The sequence below is a fragment of the Pongo pygmaeus genome, chromosome 1, assembly GCF_028885625.2.
Source record: "Pongo pygmaeus isolate AG05252 chromosome 1, NHGRI_mPonPyg2-v2.0_pri, whole genome shotgun sequence".
Lineage (NCBI taxonomy): Eukaryota > Metazoa > Chordata > Mammalia > Primates > Hominidae > Pongo > Pongo pygmaeus.
This window is the reverse complement of record NC_072373.2, coordinates 151,457,185-151,481,230: the sequence shown is the minus strand read 5'-3', so window position 1 is coordinate 151,481,230 and position 24,046 is coordinate 151,457,185. Positions and strand designations below refer to the sequence as shown.

The 24,046-nt window shown below is 36.9% G+C and overlaps 1 protein-coding gene and 1 pseudogene across 1 annotated transcript; both read left to right on the top strand.

The window, feature by feature from the left end:
- Positions 1 to 4,656: 4,656 nt before the first annotated feature.
- IFI44 (interferon induced protein 44) lies at positions 4,657 to 19,568 on the top strand. Its single transcript, XM_054450641.1, has 9 exons — positions 4,657 to 4,794; positions 5,072 to 5,538; positions 9,124 to 9,160; positions 9,907 to 10,102; positions 10,255 to 10,404; positions 14,198 to 14,369; positions 15,431 to 15,531; positions 18,206 to 18,380; positions 19,253 to 19,568. Exons 2-9 carry the CDS (start codon positions 5,082 to 5,084, stop codon positions 19,297 to 19,299), a joined length of 1,335 nt encoding a protein of 444 aa, XP_054306616.1. The 5' UTR covers positions 4,657 to 4,794; positions 5,072 to 5,081; the 3' UTR covers positions 19,300 to 19,568.
- Positions 19,569 to 21,627: 2,059 nt separating this feature from the next.
- Positions 21,628 to 22,623, top strand: LOC129014234 (large ribosomal subunit protein uL14-like; annotated as a pseudogene).
- The last annotated feature ends 1,423 nt before the right edge of the window (positions 22,624 to 24,046 follow it).

Genomic DNA, 24,046 nt, shown 5'->3' with positions numbered 1-24,046 from the left:
CTTCATGTTCCTGGAATTTGATACAGAGAACAATTTATAGCCAATTGATAGCTTATGCTGTTTTAATGTAAATTCATGGTAAATAACTTAGGAACTGCCTCTTCTTTTTCTTTAAAAACCTACTTGTAACTGTTGCTAATAAGAATGCGTATTGTTCAGGGCAACTTGTCTCCATGCATTTGGGTTGTAACCCCCATGCTTGGCCCAAATAAACTCTCTACTTATATCAGTTTTTCCTACACTTCTTCCTTTGAGGTCAACAATACCAAGACGGGTTACTGTGCTGGGTAATGTGTAAACTTGTGTCTTGTTTAGAAAGATAAATCTAAAGACTATCACATTGCTTTTTCATAAAACAAGACAGGTCCACAATTGATTTATTTTGAAGCAAATTGATAGGGGGAGCCAAGTAAGCCCCATATGCTTAATGATCAGCTGATGAATAATCATCTCCTAGCAACATAACTCAATCTAATGCTAAGGTACCCACAAGATGGCAAGGCTGATCAAAGTCTTCATGGAGTCCTGCCACCAAAAGCCATGGGAATTTGGAAGCCCTCAAATCCCATTCCTAATCTGATGAGTCTATGGACCAATTTGTGGAGGACAGTAGATTAAATAGATCTGATTTTTACCATCAATGTAAGGAAGATAAAAACTTGCATACCAGTTGTAAACCCTTGCAAAATCTTTCTCTGATGTTGGAGAAAATGGGCCAGTGAGATCATAGATGTAGAAGTACAGTCAATATTCAGCTTTACCCTCCCCCAATCCCACTTCCTTCCTCAAAACAATTCAAACAAATAGACTCAGACTGTTTCAGGCTCCAGGACAGGAAGTGCAGTGTAAGCAAAATTACAAAAATTGAGGGCACGGGGTAGAGGTGGGAAGGTTGAGTAACAAGCTGTGCTAAACAATTATGTGTAAATATTTTTTTCATTTTTAAAAATTGATTTCTTTTACACATTCCATGACAATACCTGTCAGATTTTTAAAATAAATGCAAAGAAGCATATGTCCAAACCACTGAGCTCATTTGTCTTCTGTTTTGATAAAGTGGTAAAGAAGGAATTAATATGTGAATGGATTGCTACAATTTAAATAAGCTTACCAAGATAAATTCATTTATGGTGCTTTGAGTATATGAGACCCTTTTCTAACAGATAGATGATGAGTGTTAGATTTATAGAGAAGGGATTATCAAATTCCCATGGCCAAGAAGGTCAGAGAGAGAGAGAGAGAAAAAAAGTGATTCATGTGCATGATAGAACTATAGACATATCAAATGGACACTGTATTAGTCCGTTCTCATGCTGCTATAAAGAACTGCCCAAGACTGGGTAATTTATAAAGGAAAGAGTTTTAATTTGACTCACAGTTCCACAGAGCTGGGAAGCCTCAAGAAACTCACAATCATAGTGGAAAGGGAAGCAAACATTTTCTTCTTCACGTGGTGGCAGGAGAGAAAAATGAGTGCCTATCAAAGAGGGGAGCCCCTTATAAAACCATCAGATCTCATGAGAATTAACTCACTATGACAAGAACAGGATGGGAGAAACTGTCTCCGTGATTTAATTATTTCCACCTGGTCCCTCCTACAACAAATGGGGATTAAGGGAACTAAAATTCAAGATGAAATTTAGGTAGGGACACAGCCAAACCATATCATTCCACCCCTGACCCTTTCCCAAATCTCATGTCCTCACATTTCAAAACACAATCAAGCCTTCCCAACAGTCCCCACAAATATTAACTATTTTCAGCATTAACTCAAAAGTCTACAGTCCAAAATCTCATTGGTGACAAGGCAAGTCCCTTCTGCCTGTGAGCCTGTAAAATCAAAAGCAAGTTAGTTACTTCCTAGATACAGTGCGGGTACAGACATTGGGTAAATGCATCCATTCCAAATGGGAGAAATCGGCCAAAACAAAGGAGCTACAGGCCCCATGCAGGTCTGAAATCCAGTTGGACAGTCAGAGCTTAAAGATCTGAAATGATCTCCTTTGAATCTATGTATTACATCCAGGTCACGCTGATGCAATAGGTGGGCTCTGAAGGCTTCGGGAAGCTCTGTCCCTGTGGCTTTGCAGGATACAGCAGCCCCACCCAAGCTGCTTTCACAGCTGGCATTGAGTTTCTGCAGCTTTTCTAGGCACACAGTGCAAGCTGTCAGTGTATCTACCATTCTGGGGAATGAAGGACAGTGGCTCTCTTCTCACAGCTCCACTAGGCAGTGCCCCAGAGGGGACTCTGTGTGGGGGCTTTGATCCCACATTTCCCTTCCACATTGCCCTAGCAGAGGTTCTCTATGAGGGCTCTGACCTTGCAGCGGACTTCTACCTGGACATCCAGGTGTTTCCATATCTCCTCTGAAATCTAGGCAGAAGTTCCCAAACCTTATTCTTGTTCTCTCTGTACCCACAGGACCAAGACCTTATGGAAGCTGCCAAGGCTGGGGGTTTGCACCATCCGAAGCAATGTCCTGAGCTGTACCTTGGCCCCGTTTAGCCGTGGCTGGAGTGGCTGTGACAGAGTCCTGAGGCTACACACAGTAGTGGGACCCTGGACCCAGCCCAGGAAACCATTTTTTCCCTCCTAGGCCTCTAGACCTGTGATAGAAGGGCCTGCCATAAGCTCTCTGACATGCCCTTGAGACATTTTTCCCATTGTCTTGGTGATTAACATTCAATTTCTTGTTATGTATGCAAACTTCTGCTGCTAGTTTGAATTTCTCCCCAGAAAATAGGGTTTTCTTTTCTATCCTATTGCCAGCCTGTGAATTTTTGAACTTTCATGCTCTGCTTTCTCTTGAATGCTTTGCTGCTTAGAAATTTCTTCTGCCAGATACATAAAATCATCTTTCTCAGGTTTAAAGTTCCATAAATCTCTAGGGCAGGGGCAAAATGCTGCCAGTCTCTTTGCTAAAGAACAGCAAGAGTCACTTTTGCTCCAGTTCCCAACAAGTTTCTCATCTCCATCTGAGACCTCCTCAGCCTAAACTTTATTGTCCATATCACTATCAGCATTTTGTTCAAAGCCACTCAACAAGTCTCTAGGAAGTTCCAAACGTTCCCACATTTTTCTGTCTTCTTCTGAGTCCTCTAAACTGTCCCAGCCTCTGCTGGTTACTCAGTTCCAAAGTTGCTTCCACATTTTTGGGTATCCTTATAGCAGTGCCCCACTCCCTCTGTACCAATTTACTGTATTAGTCTGTCCTCACACTGCTATAAAGAAATGCCTGAGACTGGGTAATTTATAAAAGAAAGAGGTTTAATTGACTCACAGTTCCACAGGGCTGAGGAGGCCTCAGGAAGCTTACAATCATGTCGGAAAGGGAAGCAAACATGTCCTTCTTCACATGGCAGCAGGAGAGAGAAATGAGTGCCCAGAGAAAGGGGAAGCCCTTTATAAAACCATCACATCTTGTAACAACTAACTCACTATGATGAGAACTGCCCCCATGATTCAATTATCTCCACCTGGTCCCTGCATTCTCCTGTTTACTGCCATTCTCCCCCAAACTTAAATCTGCACCAACCATACTGACCTCCTTAGTTCAAAAAGCTGCCCCAGGGGTGATTATCCTTGCCATTCTCTCTGCTTATAAAGCTCTTTTCCTAGATATTTCCATGGTACTCCCTCTCACTCCATTCAGGACACTTCTCCAATGACATCTCATTAGATAGACCTTTCCTGATTATGTTTTCTAAAGCAGGAGATTTCTTCCCACATCACTCCTATTCCTCCTCTTTTTCTCACTTAATACTCCAAAACTCTGTTTATTTACTTGAAAAGTGACAATAATATTGGTGTCTTCATCATAAAGTTACTAAAATAAACACACGAGATACATGTAAATTGTCTTGCAAATAATGTCTATAATAATATAATTTTTAAAGCCAAGTATATAATACCCCATAAGCTGCTTAAAATATTTTTATTTGATGGTGCTATTGTTTTTAATAGGGCCAGAAAATTAAATAAAACCTATTTAGGGCAGGCAGGTAATTTAAATTTTTTGGAACCAGTCAGGTATAAAGCAAGAGGGGACAAACGAGGACTGGAGAGTGGATGCCCAATGATATAAAAGCATTCACGTTCAAAAATTAAAAACTATAAAGACATTACATTGGCCCTACAAAAAAAATGTGCAGATTGAATTCTGCCTATAGGACACTAATTTATGGTCCTTAGCAATGTGAAGTTAGAGAAGGGGCTTTATTGTGAAATTGACATAGGTTGTTTTATATCTTATAAATGAAGTCTCCTCATTTTCCTGTGGTCAGGAGAAAGGAGGCAAGCAGAAAAGCAGAGGAACAAATTTGGAGGCTAAAATAACATTCTACATAAGGAACTATGCTACAGTAGAATTAATTGATAGCAGGGATTAAGAGATGTAAATGAATTTGAGATACATATTCTAGAGGTAGAATATGTAATACTTTTTGTATGTCCATATACAGAAATTGGTTTCATTTTCCTTAAATAAAAAGATCTTTTAAAAGTCAGTAAGCTGTTATGTTTTCTTCCCTCTGACTTCAATTCCTTGATTCTTTCAATAATTTTTTTTATATAAATTTACTGTCTAAAAGCTGGATCAGCTCATGCTCCTTTGTTGAGAGAAGTTGGCATGCTGTCAAGTGGGCTGGGCACACTGAGTTTCAGTTTCCTTTCTCTGAGTCTTTGAAGCTTCAAGGCTGCTGAATAATTTCCTTCTTCCATTTTGTGCCTGCCTAGCTATCCAGGCAGAGCAGTTACCCTCAGCTCTAGCTGATACTACAGATAGCACAACAGGTAAATGTCTTTCTGCTTTTCATTTTTCCTAGCTAGAATTAGTCTCTCTCTGTCTCTCTCAGGTGACAGTGTCACTTGCCAATCTCTGTTTTTGTTTTAATTTAAAAAACAATAATTTATAGTAAAAAAATTAGCTAATGATTTTTTTTGCTTTCTGTTCATCCTTTGTCATTTTTTGTGTTATGTAGAGTATATAGGCGGGATAAATGCAAATTTTATAACTACATATTATCTGTTTTTTAATATTTAATGGAAAATATATCTGATTTGCCACTAGATCAAGAAGCATGGCAGTGACAACTCGTTTGACATGGTTGCATGAAAAGATCCTGCAAAATCATCTTGGAGGAAAGCGGCTTAGCCTTCTCTATAAGGGTAGTGCCCATGGATTCTGTAATGGAGTTTTGCTTGACAGATGTTGTAATCAAGGGCCTACTCTAACAGTGATTTATAGTGAAGATCATATTATTGGAGCATATGCAGAAGAGAGTTACCAGGAAAGAAAGTATGCTTCCGTCATCCTTTTTGCACTTCAAGAGACTAAAATTTCAGAATGGAAACTAGGACTATATACACCAGAAACACTGTTTTGTTATGGCGTTACAAAATATAACTCCCCAGCTAATTTCCAGATAGATGTAAGAAATAGAAAAGTGATTACGGACTTAAAGACAATGGAAAATCTTGGACTTGCTCACAAGTATACTATCTCTATTCAGGATTGTGAAGTTTTTCGATGCGAAGGTAGGTTTAATTAGATAATCCTGTATAGAGTTCTCCCTTGCATGTTTGGTAGGTTTGAACCAATTCATCTCTTTAAGGAAAAATGAACTTTTCACTTGTCAATAATTTGGATGGTTCAGACTGAAACCTGGATACAGATTGTTTGCTAAGAGACAACCATGGTCAATAAAATGTATATTTATGATAAGAACACTTAACATAAGATTTATCCTCTTAGCACATTTTAATTACAGTAGATCTTCTGTTAATGTGGACTATAAGTTCTTGGAAACTGTGACTTAAGTGAAAAAACTTAGAAGGAAACCAATTTATTTCCCCCATCATTATGGAAGAAAGTCATTATTCAAGGACATGCTGTATGTTGTTTTGCTTAAAATTACAGTTTCCAAGAATCCATGATGATGTTAAGTGACGACTTACCGTATACCAGCAGTGGTCACCAACCTTTTTGGCATGAGGGACCAGTTTCGTGAAAGACAATTTTTCCACAGACTGGTGGTGGGGGGATGGTTTCAAGTGCATTACATTTATTGTGCACTTTATTTCTATTGTTACTATGTTGTAATATACAATGAAATAATTATACAACTCATTGTAATGTAGAATCAGCAGGAACCCTGAGCTTATTTTCCTGCAACTAAATGGTCCCATCTTGGGGGTGATGGGAGACAGTGAATCATCAAGCATTAGATTATCATAAGGAGCATGCAGCCTAGATCCCTCATGCACAGTTCATAATATGGTTTGCGCTCCTATGAGAATCTAATTCCGCCACTGATCTGACAGGAAGCAGAGTTCAGGCTGTAATATGAGCAATGGGGAACAGCTGTAAATACAGATGAAGCTTCACTCGCCGGCCGCTCACATCCTGCTCTGTGGCCTGGATCCGAACTGGCCACAGACAGCCACGGCTCCGTGGCCCCGGGTGTTGGGGACCCCTGCCATATGGTATTGTTGCTGTAGGTACTATGCTGTACAGTAGATCTCTGGGACTTGACTGTCTTGTATAAGTAAAACTTTACGCCCTTTGACAAATGTATCCTCCTTTCCTCCTTCCCACAGTCCCTGGCAAACCACCATTCTAACTCTGCTTTTATGAATTTGACTATTTTAGATTCCTCATATAAGTGGGATTATGTAGTATTTGTCCTTTTGTGTCTGGCTTATTTCACTTAGTATAATATCTAATATTGCTGTATTAGTAATTTCAAAGATGGGGCAATCAGAAATCTAAGAAAAGGCAGAAAGAGTACTTAGATATTCTGTGTGGCTCCCTAAATCTTTTCTTTCCACATTGGACATATGCTTTAAGGGCCAGAAAAATAGGCAGGGGTTTTAAGTGAAGTTTATGGGCCACTTTACATATTGAAAAATTATACACCAGCTTCCACGACATTTTCAAGGCAGGCAAGCATGCCCCCTTAATCCATGGAATCTGGATTTTTTTTTTTTTTTTTTTTTTTTTGAGACAGAGTCTCTGTCACCCAGGCTGGAGTGCAGTAGCGCGATCTCAGCTCACTGCAACTTCTGCCTCTCGGGATCAAGCAATTCTCCTGCCTCAGCCTCCTGAGTAGCTGGGATTACAGGCGGGCACCACCATCCCCAGCTAATTTTTTGTATTTTTAGTAGAGACAGGGTTTCACCGAGCTGGCCAGGCTGGTCTCAAACTCCTGACCTCGTAATCCTCTTACCTTGGCCTCCCTAAGTGCTGGGATAACAGGCGTGAGCCACTGTGCCCGGCTGGAATCTAGATTTATTTACTAAGTAATTCTTAGCCACAGGTATCCTGTTAAGGACGTTCAAGAGATGTAGTCTATTTACCAGGACATAAAATTACTAGCATATTTATTAGAAAATTAGACTCGGTCAGTTGTCTTCCTTTTTTCCCTGAGAGTGTTCCCTGGTAAAGTGAGTGAATGTATCTGTCTAGCTGCTTTAGCTCCTACCTTCCTAGTGATTCATCCTTATTTTTGTACGTAGCAATAGTTTGTTCCTTTTCATTCACATAGTATTCCATTGTGGTGCACCCTGCACAGTATTTTATCCAATCATCACTGGTGGACATTTGTGTTTTCCAGTTTGGGGCTATTACAAATAATACTGCTATAAATATTATTGTACATATCTTTTGGTTGACACATATAATTGTTCTTTGAAGAAAATACAATGAAATTGCTGGATCATAGGGTATGTATATGTTCATCTTCAGTTGACACTGATGAAATTTCCAAACATAGTTTTATATCAATTTCTACAACTATAAGTAGTGTACAAGGGTCTCTGTCACTCCAAATCTTTTTCAGCATTTTGTTTTATTTTTAGATTATGTAACTATTTTGGTATACGAGTGGTGGTATGACATTTAGCAAATTTGTCTTTCTTTGATAAAACAAGATAATAATTTATTTATTTTACATTTTAAAATAATCAATTACTATATTAATTTATCCTTTCTTCACGTTTTAAAATTTGGTTTTATATTTTATCATTTCTCTTTATATTCCTAAGATTTGTTTGTTTATTCTTTTTTATTCTATTTTCCATTTTCAACGTTTTCCTTCTTTCTTGTCATTAATGAAATGGGATTTTATCACAACATTGACATAAAGGTTCATATTGCTATTTCCTATATATTTATAATTGTGGTTTTTATTTCCTTTTGGGTATTAAAGTTATTTAAGACAGTGCTTTTTAAACTCCCAGGAGGCTGCTTTTCCATTTGTTTGTACTTGCACTTTGCTAGTCTTATTACATTATAGACATTGAGTGAAGTTTTCATAATTTCTACTATTGGTAATTTATTGTTTACTTTGTTGCCATACATATGGCCATGTTTATAAATGTTCTACATGATATTCTTCTTTTGTAATTGAGAGAATTGGTAGCATCGCTTATCCTTATCCTTTCTGTTTTAAATTCACCATAAAAATGTCTTTCCAAGAAAAAATAATTCTGAGCCTGTGCCTTATTGATCTGAATGAAATCCTCTGCTTACCCCTGAACAATTTACTGCGCTCTGGTTGGGTAGGCATGAGTCTCATCTTCTCTTCTGGGGGCAGGAATAAAATTAAGTGAGCTGGAAGTTTCTGGAGTTCCAATTGTTAATAGCAGGTTGTAGAGAAAATCTAGTGCCTGTGTTTTCTGTTTGTGTGTCTCTGCACATTATTCCTCTCAGACCTATTGGATTATGGAGGGGAAAATGTCTTATTAGACATTTCCACATTTCCACATTAGACATTCCCACATCTCTAGGCCTTGCTCCTTTTATTTAGAAAATACCCACACCCTCAATTCCCATGTCGGAGTAAGTTACACACTACTGTTGAGTAATTGAATGAGAAGAGATCTGTTGATAGTACAGAGGGTCTACCTTACCTCTAGCCCTAGCCTCTTCAAATGAGATGATGTTAAAGAGATTTATCAGAATTTGCTCTATAAAATTGTTCCCTTTTCACCATACAGGACTATTCTCATGGAAAAGCTATTTTTGTATTTGTCCCTAGTGGATTCACTGATACTCATTCATTCATTCAGCCAATTATTCGACAACTTCTAATCTACCTTATTCTTTGATTATTTCCCCAGACTCACTGGACGAAAGAAAGATAAAAGGGGTAATTGAGTAAGTCAATGTTTTTAAGATTCTATTACTCTCTTAATTATCTTTGACTTATTCTATGATAGGTCTCATCAATATAATTGGCAACACATATTATCACACATAACTTGTGGATCATCAAGAACAAACTATTTATAATCATAAAATATTTGATAATATTAATGTTAAAAAGGACACTGAGTAGAGGAAATGAATTTTTAATGTTATATACTTGAAGAAAAATAGTTACTTGTTTGTGTGTCTGTTTTTTGCTTAGAATTCTTGCAGTTAATATTTCAACTACTCTAGAGAGTTGCTGTAGAAGAAGTGGTTGGTGGGTGGAGAAAACCTACCATGAACTTCAAGAACATGTTAGAAATTGTCACTTTCATGAACTTCAGAAGTCATATATATTGTGACTTATATATATTGTGACTTATATATATGTAACACAATATATATGACTTCTGAAGTTTAGTCTTAAATAATTGATCTTTATGTTTAATACTGCTATTACTTATCCTTAGATTTATATGGTCTAGTAATTTAAATCTGAAAGATTTTATGCCTGGCTTTAGTTGTGTATTATTTTTGCTTTTTGTTCTTTTTGCAATAGGATTTCAGATAGGTTCGTCTCATGTCTTTCATGTAAGAAGGCAAATTGCTAATCAAAAATAATATCTATGAAAAAAATGAATTCTCGGAAAATGTATAATAAGGTTTTGCGACCTAACCTCAGTCAATTGTTAAAAACAGTCATGTCTAAACAGGCTCAGGAAGAGCTTACTGTCTGCCTTGAGAACTTATGAACCATATGGATCCCTGGTTCAACAAATACGAATTCTGCTGCTGGGTCCAATTGGAGCTGGGAAGTCCAGCTTTTTCAACTCAGTGAGGTCTATTTTCCAAGGGCATGTAACGCATCAGGCTTTGGTGGGCACTAATACAACTGGGATATCTGAGAAGGTAAGCACATTTGAGGCCACCTAGCCTTTGCTTCTCTGTTCAAATCAATTATATTTCAAAAGCCTTTTGCAGATCAACTTTATTACATATAGACTTCATCTCAATTTATAATAAAAAATGAAACTTTAAAATTGCTTTTCTCCCCTCTACAGTATAGGACATACTCTATTAGAGACGGGAAAAATGGCAAATACCTGCCATTTATTCTGTGTGACTCACTAGGGCTGAGTGAGAAAGAAGGCGGCCTGTGCAGGGATGACATACTCTACATCTTGAATGGTAACATTCGTGATAGATACCAGGTAATATTTGACTAATGAGAAATTATAACTGATATTTAAAATGCTTATTTTTGTACAAATGTATCAGCATTTATCTTCTTAAACTATACTTGCTCAAGATCCTTTGTCCCTTTTCGATTTTTTTTTTCAAAAAGAATAAAAACATCTCGAGGGCTCTTCCATCACGGCTATCGTAACAGCTACTCCACTTTCCATTGCTTTCAGCTATGTGAAACAGAAATCCAACTGCATCAACTTACCCACGCAGATAATTTTTCTTATGTAAGAGAAAGTCTGAAGGCAGGCAGCTTGGGACCAGTGTGGCAGCTATCTGAAGTTATTAACTTCAGAGATCCTTCCGACTCTTTGAGGCCCTCAGTGTGGGCTGTTAAGACATGCCTCCCCCAAATTTATATGTTGAAGTCCCTAGTCCTCAATGTGATGGTATTTGGAGGTAGCGACTTTGGGAGGTAATTAGGTCACGAAGATAGAGACCTCATGAATGGGATCAGTGCTCTTTTATACATAAGAAAGATGATCTCTTTCTGTCATGTGAAGATATAGCCTGAAGGTGACTCTCTATAAACCAGGAAGAGGACCCTGACCAGAAATTGAATCTTCTGGCACCTTGATCTTGAAATTCCCAGCCTCCAGAACTGTGAGAAATAAATGTTTGTTGTTTAAGCCACCCAATCTGTATAATGTGTCATAGCAGCCCTACCTGACTGAGATGTATGGCTGTCATTTTTATGTGAAAAAACACTGAGCACTGTCAGTGATCCAGGCAAGAGGAAGGGGAGATCAAAGAACCATCTCAGTATATATTTTTTAAACTTCTAGTCTTTTAATGAACATTCAGATCTTGAATTAATCATTAAGTTTACTTTGTTCCAAATGGTAGTTAATGATGCCAGCATCTTTCACCGAATGCCTTTTGAATCTTTCCATTATGAAATATTTGGGTCAGTTTTTGTATTGTCTAGTTTTTTCTATTGATGTAGTGATCTATTATTTCATGATAGCATTTTAATTACTATATTATCTAATTGTTTTAATTACCATAGTAATCAATTATGGCTTGATAAGTTACCAGACAAATCACATTCATTTTTTATTACTTCTATTTGTTTTTCTTGGCAATTTTCATACATAGGCCTTTTCAAGTGAGGTTTTTTGTTCTTTGTTTGATCATTTGTGTTTGATTTCTTGTTGTTTAGATTGAAATTATATTTACACTTTATACTGAAAATTGATTGACATCTTTACATATCTCGTGTGCCTGTTAAAAAACACAGCAAGTTTTGTTTTTCTATTTATGCAAGATTTTTTCATTCTTTAGTATAGAGTTATCTTGTAAACGCTGTTTATTTTTAAATATCCTTTTTTAAATACAAACTTTTTATCATAGAGAATTTTAAAATATACAAAGTAGTTTAATGGATTCCCATGTACTCAGCTTCAAAAATTTTTGACTCACAGACAATCTCGTTTTATCTATATCTACCCACTTTCTCTTCTCTCGTATTATTTTGAAGCAAACCCAAGAAATCATAACATTTCATTCAATATTGAATATACATATAACTATATAAATAGGAGCATATATATTTCTCCTTAAACATAGCCATAATACTCTTATCCCGCCTAAAATTTACAGTCATTCCATAAATTATCAAATACAACTCAATGTTCAAATTTCTAATTGCTTTATAAATATACATCTTTAAGTTTGTTTGAAAAACATTCAAATAGATCTATTCAGTCTCTTTGATTGTATGTTCTGACTATATATCCCTTTCTTTTTCCTTATCATTTGTTTCTTAAGAAATCTAGTTGTTTTGTAGACTTCTATGTAATCCGAACTCCATTATTTGCATCCCTTGGGGTAGTTTTACACGGTCCTCTGTTTTCTGTGTGTCCTGACTATTGAGAGTTGAATCTAAAGTGTGTTCCAGTTCAGGTTCTACTTCATAGATTGTGTTGTATTCTATGAAACCATGCACAATATGGGGATTTATCCCTTTTCTAATACTGGTATTAATCAATGTTTAATTCCTAGATCCATTTATTTGTTAAGGTGTGAAAATAGTGACATTCTATATTATTCTTTCACCATTTCACATATGAAAGGAAGCTTACCCTCATCCATTCTTTGATTACCCAGTGGCACAGTTTAAAAAGAACAACAGGATATATGCTTGAATTTTTTGCCTTTTTGCAAGACTTTGAAATAATAACATCTCCTTCACCTTTGCCAATAGGATCAATATATTATTTTATTGTTATTAAGAATTCAAGATGAATTGAACATATCTTGTGTGTTTCAATCCATTGTAGGTTTTCTCCATACTGATGTAAAATGTACCATCTTGTACCGGTGAGAGCCTCTACAATTTGGATCCTGAGTCCTTTTGACATGAACCTAAAAGTCTTTTTTATATTCTTTTATTCTTGCCACAGCTTTTAAAACAGCTATTTCTTCAAGTAGTCCTGGTGTGGGGCATTAGAAATGTTCATAGCTACTTGGTTGGTCATTGTTTCTTGACTTTTTTAGTGAGCAGAGTTAAGTAATACACATTTTCATGAAAAAATAAATTATAAACTTATACAAAAACTTCTTATTCAAATTCAGTACTGGAAAGTTTTTACTTACTCTCTTTTCTATCACTTGTATATCTGCTTTCTCCCAAACTGATAATTCTCATTCTCAAAAACACTGCAGGTAACAGAATATCATGTCACAACTCATTTCCTTTATCTTATATAAACATCTATAGTAGCCTCAGTATAAAAGCTCTATCAGTACCATGAACAATCTCATCATAATCACACTTAATATCATTTCATATAATCACAATCAAAACTGGAAACAATTAAAACATTTTAGTAGATTTTTATAGTACGTTTAGGTTGTATCATGTGTCCTTGGAGGGGTATACAAATTATTGTATTTTAAAGTCAATCAAAATAGTTTATTCCTGTATTATAACCACAACAGTTCACTAATTCAATTAAATTTAGGAATTGATTTTTTAAGTTAATTTGGTTTTATATTTATGTTTAGCATTTATGTGGTTCAAAGATCAAGTCTACAAAATAATGTATATTCAAATAATCTATCTTCCTTCTCTGCCCCTTCAAATAAATTTCTCCCCCTTCCCATTAGTAACCATACAAAATTTATATTTTACTTGCCTTTTAAAATATATAACAAAGTACGTATAAATTTGCAGCTACTCCATTCTTGGAGAAGTGGTAGAAAACTATGTTATATTGACATATCAGACATTGTTTAATTCACATGGCATTTTTCTGCTACAAATGTTCCAGCAGTTAATAATCTTTGCATATATCATTTTGCATTTTTGTCAGTATGTCAGTGGGACAGATTCCCAACAGAGAAAGTGCTGGCTGAAGAGTAAAGTCATCTCACCTTGAACCCCTTCCCTCGTTGCGCTCTGCTTGATGGTACCAGCTTTTTTTTCTGAATGCTCTTACTTCCATCTGTGGGCAGATTGCCTCTCTTATCTAGAACACTTCCAGCCATATCCTTATCCTCTTTGGCAGACTAACTCCTGCTATTTCAGCTCTCAGATTACATGTCCTTCCCTCACAGAGGCCTTACTTGACTAGGTGAAAGGACTGCTAGCTTACTTGCATAATGCCTGTCTTCTCTACCAAGATTGTTAGCCTCATACTATTAGAGATTTTTCTGTTTTGTTTACCATTTGGTTCACTTGCACAGTGCCTGGTACATAGTTTGTGCTCATAAATATTTGTTGACTTAATATGTTGCTTTATGTCTACCTTACAGTTTAATCCCATGGAATCAATCAAATTAAGTCATCATGACTACATTGATTCCCCATTGCTGAAGGACAGAATTCATTGTGTGGCATTTGTATTTGATGCCAGCTCTATTGAACGCTTCTCCTCTCAGATGATAGTAAAGATCAAAAGAATTCGAAGGGAGTTGATAAACGCTGGTGAGTCTCATTCCACTTTGCTACTAAGGGTAATTGACTAGACTGTATTTTAGAATGTTTTTTTGACAGTGTAAAGAACTTAAGTCATTGCGTATTTCAATCTTCCCTAGCCTACCAGGATGCTTCAATGAAATTGAGCATTCATTAGCTATATGACTTTGTGCATGTAACTTAAACTCTCTGTGCCTCAATTCTCTAATCAATAAAACTAGTATAATAATAGTATTTCTTAGAGACTTTTTTTATTAAGAATTAAAACAAATTAATGTATATATGAAGGGTAGTACAATCTGAACTACAAGCTACCCCTGTATCCTGGCATGAATTTATTGACCAAGATTGGGCCTTGAACTTTAAGAATTAGAAAATGAAGCAGAAACAATTCAGAAAGGAAAAGAAACAGGAAGTTAAGATATTTGGTAGGGAGAGGTAAAGAGTTTGGGGAAAGTAACCAGGATCAGGGATTTAGGGTGACCCATTCTGGCTTTTCTTGTCATATCCACTTTGAGTGAGTAAGAGCCAGTTTATCACTGTTCCTAGTTTTGAATCAGAGAGTGATCAGCTTACCTGCTTTTTGAAATTTAAAACTTTGCAAAGAGGAGATGTGCAGAGAGATGATTGCTAGTGTTGTGAAATAAGGGAAGTTTACTTGTGATGCTTTGACACATTCTGTCTCTTTCTTGAGGATTCTTCTCCCCCATCTTGTTTATTAGAGCCCTTTGGTCTTTAGTCTCTGTCAAAACACAACTTCTGGAAAGAATATGAAATCAATCAGCAATATTGCAGCATAAATTTTAGTTACCTCTTCCAAGAGGTGGTTTCATTTGAGGCCTCATTTGTTATCATGGAAATCAATGAAGGTGACTCCCCATGTCAGAGAAATTCCAGATACTAATAAGTAGTCCAGGGGAGTTTTTTGGGGAGATGAGGGTGACCAGGGTGCGGGGGATCTTTCCAAATCTGAAATTGTTCCATAGGTTGCCTATTACATAATTGATAGTTAAGTAACTTGAAAATACTGATGCTCTCTAAAATGATTTAAAAAATTCTGTTTGGTGTAGGTGTGGTACATGTGGCTTTGCTCACTCATGTGGATAGCATGGATCTGATTACAAAAGGTGACCTTATAGAAATAGAGAGATGTGTGCCTGTGAGGTCCAAGGTAATGAATGATGCCCTTCGTAAACACATTTTCTGGGATATGTTACTACAATCACATACTAGTGTGTATAAAAATAAAAACAAGCAGCTACTGGGTTTAAGAAGAATTACAAAAATTACTTAAATAGGGCCCGTTTCCCAAGATTTAAAAATTAAGTACAGTTGTTCCTTGGTATTTGCAGGGGATTAGTTCCAGGACTTTGCATTGTTACCAAAATATGTAGATGCTCGCTGGCATAGTATTTGTATTTGCATATAACCTATGCACATCCTTTGGTATACTTTAAATAATATCTAGATTACTTATAATACCTAACCCAAATTAAATACTTTGTAAATAGTTGTTCTACTCTATTTTTAATTATTAATGACAAGAAAATAACCTGTACATGTTCAGTACAGATGAAATATTTTTTCAAATTTTATTTTTTTGAGATAGAGTTTCTGTTGCCCAGGCTGGAGTGCAATGGCATGATTTCAGCTCACTGCAACCTCCACCTCCTGGGTTCAAGTGATTCTCCTGCCTCCGTCTCTCAGCAGCTGGGATTATAGGCACGTGCCACCACGCCTGGCTAATCTTTTTTGTATTTTTGTAGAGATGAGGTTTCACCATGTTGGCCAGGCTGGTCTCAAACTCCTGACCTCAGGTGATCTGCTCGTCTCGGTCCCCCAAAGTTCTGGGATTAAGGCATGAGTCCCTACACCCGGCCATTTTTTTTCAATTTTTTTTGAGCCTTAGTTGAACTCACAGATGCAGAACCCACAGATACAGAAGGCTAACTCTCTATCTTTACACTGACATGGGTAAGTTCATTTATTACAATTTAATTCAACTATATTTAATTCAATAAATGTTTATGGATAGTATCTTTAAGATTGAGCCAGTGTGATACTCTCTTATCAGCTACACAAATCATGAAAAAATTTCCCCTGCACTAAAAATTTTACAATTTTATAAATAGGGGTGAGGGGATGGGAGTGTGCGATAAGAAAAAGTTGACAAGAGATTGTGTATGACTGAGTGTGATAAATGTCATGAAACAATGAAAAATAAAGTGCTTTAAAAGTTTAGAGAAGGAAAGTATAGTGTTAAAGGGGTTCGGGAAGATTTCATCAATGGAACGGCACTGGGAAATGGCTTTCAAGGAGAAGAAATATTTCAGAAAATGAAGAGACAAAAAGGGCCAACAAATTCAGCATAAGACAATATATTAATGGAGGAAAAGTCAGCGTGTTTGGGAAATGTGGAGTTCAGGTTAATGAAGGGCTGGATCTTTGTAGGCGGAGATAAAATGGGCAAGGAACATTTGCATGAAGTAATTTTATTTAATTAGGAGCATTATGAGGAATCACAGCAAGTTTTTGAAAGAATAATGATATGATCAAAGTTAATTAAAGTTATGATCTTCAGAAAAATTAATCTGGCACTGTGTACAGAATAGATTGGAATCAAAAGGAACCTGGAAGTGGGAACACCAGTTGAGGGAATGCAATGATAGCGAATATTTCTTGAGCACTAGGTATGTGATAGATTTTCTTTTTTCTTTTTTTTTGGCTTAAAACAACAGCCTTTATTTACCTCACAATTTTGTGGGTTAGCAATATGAGCTGGGCTTACTTTGCTATATTTTATTTTATTTTTTTGTGGTCATGTGATTTTTTTTAATTTTATTATTTTTATACTTTAAGTTTTAGGGTACATGTGCACAATGTGCAGGTTAGTTACATATGTATACATGTGTCATGCTGGTGTGCTGCACCCATTAACTCGTCATTTAGCATTAGGTATATCTCCTAAAGCTATCCCTCCCCCCTCCTCCCACCCCACAACAGTCCCAGAGTGTGATGTTCCCCTTCCTGTGTCCATGTGTTCTCATTGTTTAATTCTCACCTATGAGTGAGAATATGCAGTGTTTGGTTTTCTGTTCTTGCGATAGTTTACTGAGAATGATGATTTCCAATTTCATCCGTGTCCCTACAAAGGACATGAACTCATCATTTTTTATGGCTGCATAGTATTCCATGGTGTATATGTGCCACATTTTCTTAATGCAGTCTATCATTGTTGGACATTTGGGTTGGTTCCAAGTCTTTGCTATTGTGAATAGTGCTGCAATAAACATACGTGTGCATGTGTCTTTATAGCAGCATGATTTATAGTCCTTCAGTCCTTATAACAAGCCTATGAAATGGGTACTATCGTTACTGCAATTTACAGGTGAGGAAACAAAGAAAACAGAGTAAATATTTGCCAACATTTATTGACAGTGCTGAGCAGTGACAGATAAATATTTCGAACCTAGGCAGTTTGGTTCTAGAGGTAAAATAGTCTAAACAAGAATTAAACATTAAACTGGTCTAATAAAATCTACTTATCCAGAGAATGTCTGTTAAAAGAAACAGGAAATTTATGGACTGTAGCATAGGTGTCATAAAAATTTTGTTTCTAAATCATTTAGAATCCACTGCACGTATTCCAAATTACAATTATCAGTGACATTAGAACCTGATATGTGAAGTTCTTCAAGAGTACTTTGTGAGACCAGATCTCCATTTTTTTCCAATGGGAAATTATTGCCAGGTTCCTACATTTTGATATTGCTTTCGTAATTTATACTGACATAAAATAATATTTTTCACTGTTTTGCAATGTCTTTTTAATTTGTGTATTGCAGCTAGAGGAAGTCCAAAAAAAACTTGGATTTGCTCTTTCTGACATCTCGGTGGTTAGCAATTATTCCTCTGAGTGGGAGCTGGACCCTGTAAAGGATGTTCTAATTCTTTCTGCTCTGAGACGAATGCTATGGGCTGCAGATGACTTCTTAGAGGATTTGCCTCTTGAGCAAACAGGTAGATGTGTTTGGTGGTGTGGAAGCTTGGAAGCGGTCAGGTAGTTGGCTACTTTCTGCCTGGATCTACCAAATACCTGGCAGCTCTCTGTCTTTTTGTGGGTTGTTGCCCTGTGATTAGTTCTGCTTTTTAACCCACTCCCTGGATGCATTTTTCCCTCTTTGCATTTCCCTCTTTTCCTGGAGTTCATACTAGAGAATCTGCACTACGTTTTCCCCTTTTTGTCTTGAGATGAAAGTTTTAAAATAATCCACCTCTGTAATTTCCACTCTCTGAACATCCCAAGCTGTATCCCTGGCCTCTTTTCTCAGACTGTGTTTCTTTACTTGGGACCTAGAACTGGATTGGATTAGCATTGCTCCTGATCAAATGCGACCTTTGATTATTTGCTCCTTCCTTAGGACCTTATGCTCCTGTCTTTCTTTGACTTGCCTTTTTGTTTCTTTCCTTCATCTTAGTCCCTCTTCATGCAGTGTGGTCATTGCTAGGTAGAGGTATGTCCTTTTATGTAATGGCCACAGAATTTAACAATTAACAATCTGTGCATAGTACATGCTGCACTGTTCCATTTAGAGATTTGACAGAGGTTTCAGTTTAGTTTACTCAAATCTTATTTTAGTGCTTGGGAAATCAATTCAGAATATCACATCCTCTCCATTTCTCTCTTACTCAAATTGCTGGGAAACTCTCATGTTACTAACTTTGTTGCTCTAACTCTGCCATCTTGGTTTCCCCATTCCTTCTCTTCCTCGTGGTACATGTGCTCCTAATATTAGCGTTGGTTGAGATCTCCAGTGGCCCAATATTCCTCTTCCCTCTGGTTGCCTTTCCTCAGATAATCCACTAAGAATATTTTGCGTTTCTTTTCTCAGGGAATCTAAGGGAGGAAATTATCAAGTGTGCACAAGGAAAAAAATAGATATGTGAAAGGTTCACGTAAATTTCCTCACATCACAGAAGATTAAAATTCAGAAAGGAGAAAACACAGACCAAAGAGAAGTAACTAAGACCAAAGGGATGTGTTTTATTAATGTCTAGGATGAAGAAATGCATAGAACATTGTAGTACTTGTAAATAACTAGAAATAGCATGATTTAAAGTCATAATTGTGAAAAATAATAATAATTTTTCTTGGATTTATGTTCTGTATCTGTGAAAAAATAAATTTCTTATAAAACTTGGGTCTAACTTGAGAGTGTATGTGATTTTGGAAAACTTATGATTTGTCAGCATCTTCTAATATTCACTGCTTTCATCTTAATTTTCCCTTCTGATTTTATTTCTGAAGTATGTGATTTTGGTCTGTATGAATCCCTTCTTAATGTTGTATTCTTTAACCTAAAGCCATTTTTGCTTAATGTTTGATACTTACCGAATGTGGTAATTGATATTCATAAGAATTCCATAAGACTAAAACTGAAAGAGACTATAGCTTGATTACTTTATAGTTATGACTATTTTAGTTACAAGTGACAACACTCACCCTGAACTATATGAATAAAAAAGAGGATTATAGTATTGGATCAAGTAATCCAACCAAAGAAAGGGCATAGAACTGGCTTCAGAAATGATTGAATCTGGGGATTTAAAAGCTGTTGACTATTTCTCTCTCTCTAGCTGTCTCTCCATTTCGGTCTCTGTCTCTCTCGCTCTCTCTCTCACACACACACTCACCCCTTCATTACTTCATTTATGTGTTGCTATCATTCTCTCAGGTTAGCATCCTTGATAATCTTAAGCCATCTTAATTCAAGTCTTCTTAATACATATAAAATTACTAGCAATTACTTTTAAAAAGCTTTTTATTAAAATATAGTATAAACATAAAAAGTGCATGATTCATGTATATGGCCCAATGCATTTTTATAAACTTAACAAATCCAAGAAACTAGCACTCAGATAAGAAACAGAACTTCACCAGCAGGCATCTCAGATGTCCCCTTTATGCCCCAGCCTAGTTATTAGCCAGGGTATCCACTATTCTGAGTGTTACCCTGCTGATGGTAAACCTTAGTTAAAGGCAAAGTTAGGTCCACAAAATGGGCAAAATTGAAGGCAGTATATCTGACAGTATAGGAAAATTTTGACTCATCTGAGATAATGCTTGCTATTCTGATTCATGCTGTGGTTAATGCCCTTGCATTTAGTGCATATGAGATCCACATGATCAGTCAATTAAGAATACACTTTGAGGAGAATTAAATTATGAAAATCTGTAGTAATGTTGTGGAAGAATTAAAATAGATCATGTCAATGGCCACCAAATAAAGCCTAGTCGCTGGCTCAGAAGGGATTAGAATACAAAGGCTGATATACTGGTCCACTCCTTGGATGTCTTTATTTGGGTACATGAAATAAACAGAGATATTGTCATTCAAGCTATAAACATTGGGTGGAATCACAACATACTCCTTTATGGAAACTGCTAATGTAGTAACACAGTATTCATAATGCTAATAGAGAATTTCTAAAACACGGCTTTTGGTAAGATTCTTTGCAAGCAAAGAACCACAGGTAGACTATGTAGAAACCTTACTAGTAGCCCCAGGTGTCTTCAACTGGGTTCTGACTAGAATAAATGAATGTCAGGCTTTGACTTTGCTTATACTTTGGGTGTAGCAATGTCTTAGGACAGTGGTCCCCAAAATTTTTGGCACCAAGGACTGGTTTCATGGAAGACAATTTTTCCACAGACCAGTGGTGGGTCAGGTGGTTTTGGGATGATTCAAGCACATTACATTTATTGTGCACTTTATTTCTATTATTATTACATTATAATATAAAAAGAAATCATTATACAACTCACCATAGTGTATAATCAGTGGGAGTCCTGAGCTTGTTTTGATGCAATTAGACAGTCCCATCTTGGGGTGATGCATGACAGTGACAAATCATTAGACATTGGATTCTCATAAGGAATGCACAATCTAGATCCCTTACACACGCAGTTCACAATAGGGTTCACATTCCTATGAAAATCTAATTCCACCGCTGATCTGACAGGAGGCAGAGCTTAGCCAGTAATGTGAGCAATGGGGAGCAGCTGTAAATACAAATGAAGCTTCCCTTGCTCACCCGCTGCTCACCTCCTGCTGTGTGGCCTGGTCCCTAACAGGTCACAAACTCATACTGGTCTGTGGCTTGGGGGATGGGCATCCCTGGCCTAGGACACTATTAAAGATGTCGAACAACAGAATGTGAATAAGCTCAGTTTTCTAGGTTGTATTTTCTCAGATCAGAGTATACACATCATGTTGCCTATGTACAAAACTGAGCTAAGAGACTCAGCATCATATAGACTTATGAAGTTCTGCATCATCAATATAGCAACAGTTTGATCAAGAACTGAAATGGGTCATTCTGCCCTTTTTCAGCGTTCAAGATGTCTAAGCAAGGATGTGGTGGGTTCTCCAGTGTGAAATGCTGGAATTCCTTGGGTTTTCCGATAGGAGCTAAGATCAATTGTGTTGACAACACAGGAGGCAAAAATCTCTATATCATGTCTGTGAAAGGGAATCAAAGGACAGCTGAACAGACTTTCCACTGCTGGAGTGGGTGACATGGTGATGGTCCGTCAATAAAGGCAAACAACCAGAGCACAGAAAGGAAATATATCCAACAGTGGTAGTTCAACAACAAAAAAATCATACCAAAGAAAGAATGGCATGTTTCTTTATTTTGCAGATAATATAGGGGTCATAGAAAACAATGAAGGCAAGATGGAAGGGTCCTGCCATCATAAGACCAGTTGGAAAGGAGTGTGCAGACTTGTGGCCCAGGATTGTGTTAGATGCTGACAGCATTGCGTGATTCTCCAGTATATTTGTGTTAAAAAAAAAAAAAAAGCCAAGTAGCTAATTAAAAATATTTGCTCTTCCCACTCCCCAAAAAACTAACTGGAATGGGCAATTAAAATATCTGTTGATAAAAACTGGTGATGATGAGGTCATGAAGGACTAGCTGGCCAGATTGGGTGAATTTAAAGCAGAAAAACCATTGGGAAGGATTTTGGTAAATGGTTGTAGGGATAAAGAGAAGATTGATGATGCACTTGCACAACTTTATCTTTCCAACAAAAATTTTCTTTTATCTTGCCAGATCAAGTTGTATCAGGTTTGGGCTACAATAGCATATCCCAGCATAGGGAGGCATCACCACTGAGGATACTATTTCAATCTCTGTGAATTTGGCTTGCATCTGGTAAGGAAACAATGGACTTGATAGTGACTCCATCTCATGTATAAAGTAGGACTGGCTGTAAGTGTCGCTCCATTGCCTACAAATGGGGTGGTCCCATCACTACTTATATTTATAGTTCTTCTTCCTGGGGAAGGCCTGGCAGGGTTATTCCAGCTATTTGCCTTATGTAGGTAAGCAGTAGAGACACACCCAAGGAGTAAAATCTGGTAATAAATAGGTAACAAATGGAACCCAAAGAGGGAATTGTGGCAGATGAGAAAGGTGTGCATAAAATGTGTAATGATGCTGAGAATGAACACATCACTTTTATCCTAAGAGAATAACTCAGAACAAGACGAAAACACTCTTAACAGTTTCTGTATTCTGTAGTGCCAAGTAATTGCCAGCTCAGAAAGAAGATCCTAAAATTTTCTCCCACTGGAAAGGAGAAGGGCATTGAAGCCAAGCTACAAGATTAAGCCAAGAACTCTGTTTAGGTTATTTACTGAAAAGACATCAATTACTCTCGATGACCTACCTTTATATTAACTGGTTGAAATTTTCATTTGAATCTCATTTTGTTGGTTGCATTTATCGTATTGGTTCTGTTGTAGGCTGGAGAGAAGTCTTACCCTTGAGCTGAGCTGGATGTATTGTGACTCTCAGCCGGGTATGGCTATGAAGAAAAATGTGCCACCACTGCATTTCTAATAGGCTGGAATCCCCTTTGCTCTTTTCAATAAATCACATGTGAATGTGGAAGAAATATTAAACAAATAGGACATTGGAGTGGGGTCCAAGAGAGTAAACTATTGCTTGATATGATGATCAAATATCGCTGATGGATTTGCCTTTGAAACTTTGAAAAGAATGATTATGGGCAGTCTTATGCATATTAAATTGAACTGCACCTAGGAGTCATCGTGTTCTACTGACAATCTTCTGGAGGATCAGTATTTTGGGTGCCAATTATATACTTCAACAGCACTCCAGCATAAAGAGTTAGTAGCAACTATATTTACGGTATTAACTAAAACCAGCTCCAACATACTAAGAGGGATTTGGGATCCCTGGGAATTAAATTAGATGTGGTAACGAAGTGCAGATGGCTTTTCTGGAGGCTCATTTTTATAAGAAGGAATTTTAACTGATGGTCACTAGAAAGAATTCTTTCTCAAGAATCTTGTCTGTGCTAGGTAGGCCAGCTAGAAAATAAAACTATTTGAAATTTTAAAAGAAAGAAAAGAAGGAAGGAAGAAATAGGGGAAGAAAAGAAGAAAGGAAGGAAAAGAGGAGGGAAGGAATTAAAGAAGGTAGGAAGGAAAGGAGGGATGGAGGGACAGAGAGAAACAGTGGGGCTGGGTAAACTAGAGACTTTGGCTGTGGAAACACTAGTGCCAACCTACTATGGCAAGCTATTACTGGGAATGCAGTCTTTACTGCTAATTTCTTATAACCAGAGTACCCAACTTTAAAAGAAAGCCATA

Excerpts from the sequence above, each read along its gene's own strand:
- IFI44 (XM_054450641.1), top strand. The coding sequence starts at position 5,082 with ATGGCAGTGACAACTCGTTTGACATGGTTGCATGAAAAGATCCTGCAA. Across the intron at positions 5,539-9,123 it reads TGAAGTTTTTCGATGCGAAG|ACTCACTGGACGAAAGAAAG; the intron begins GTAGGTTTAATT and ends TTATTTCCCCAG. Across the intron at positions 15,532-18,205 it reads GTGTGCCTGTGAGGTCCAAG|CTAGAGGAAGTCCAAAAAAA; the intron begins GTAATGAATGAT and ends TGTGTATTGCAG.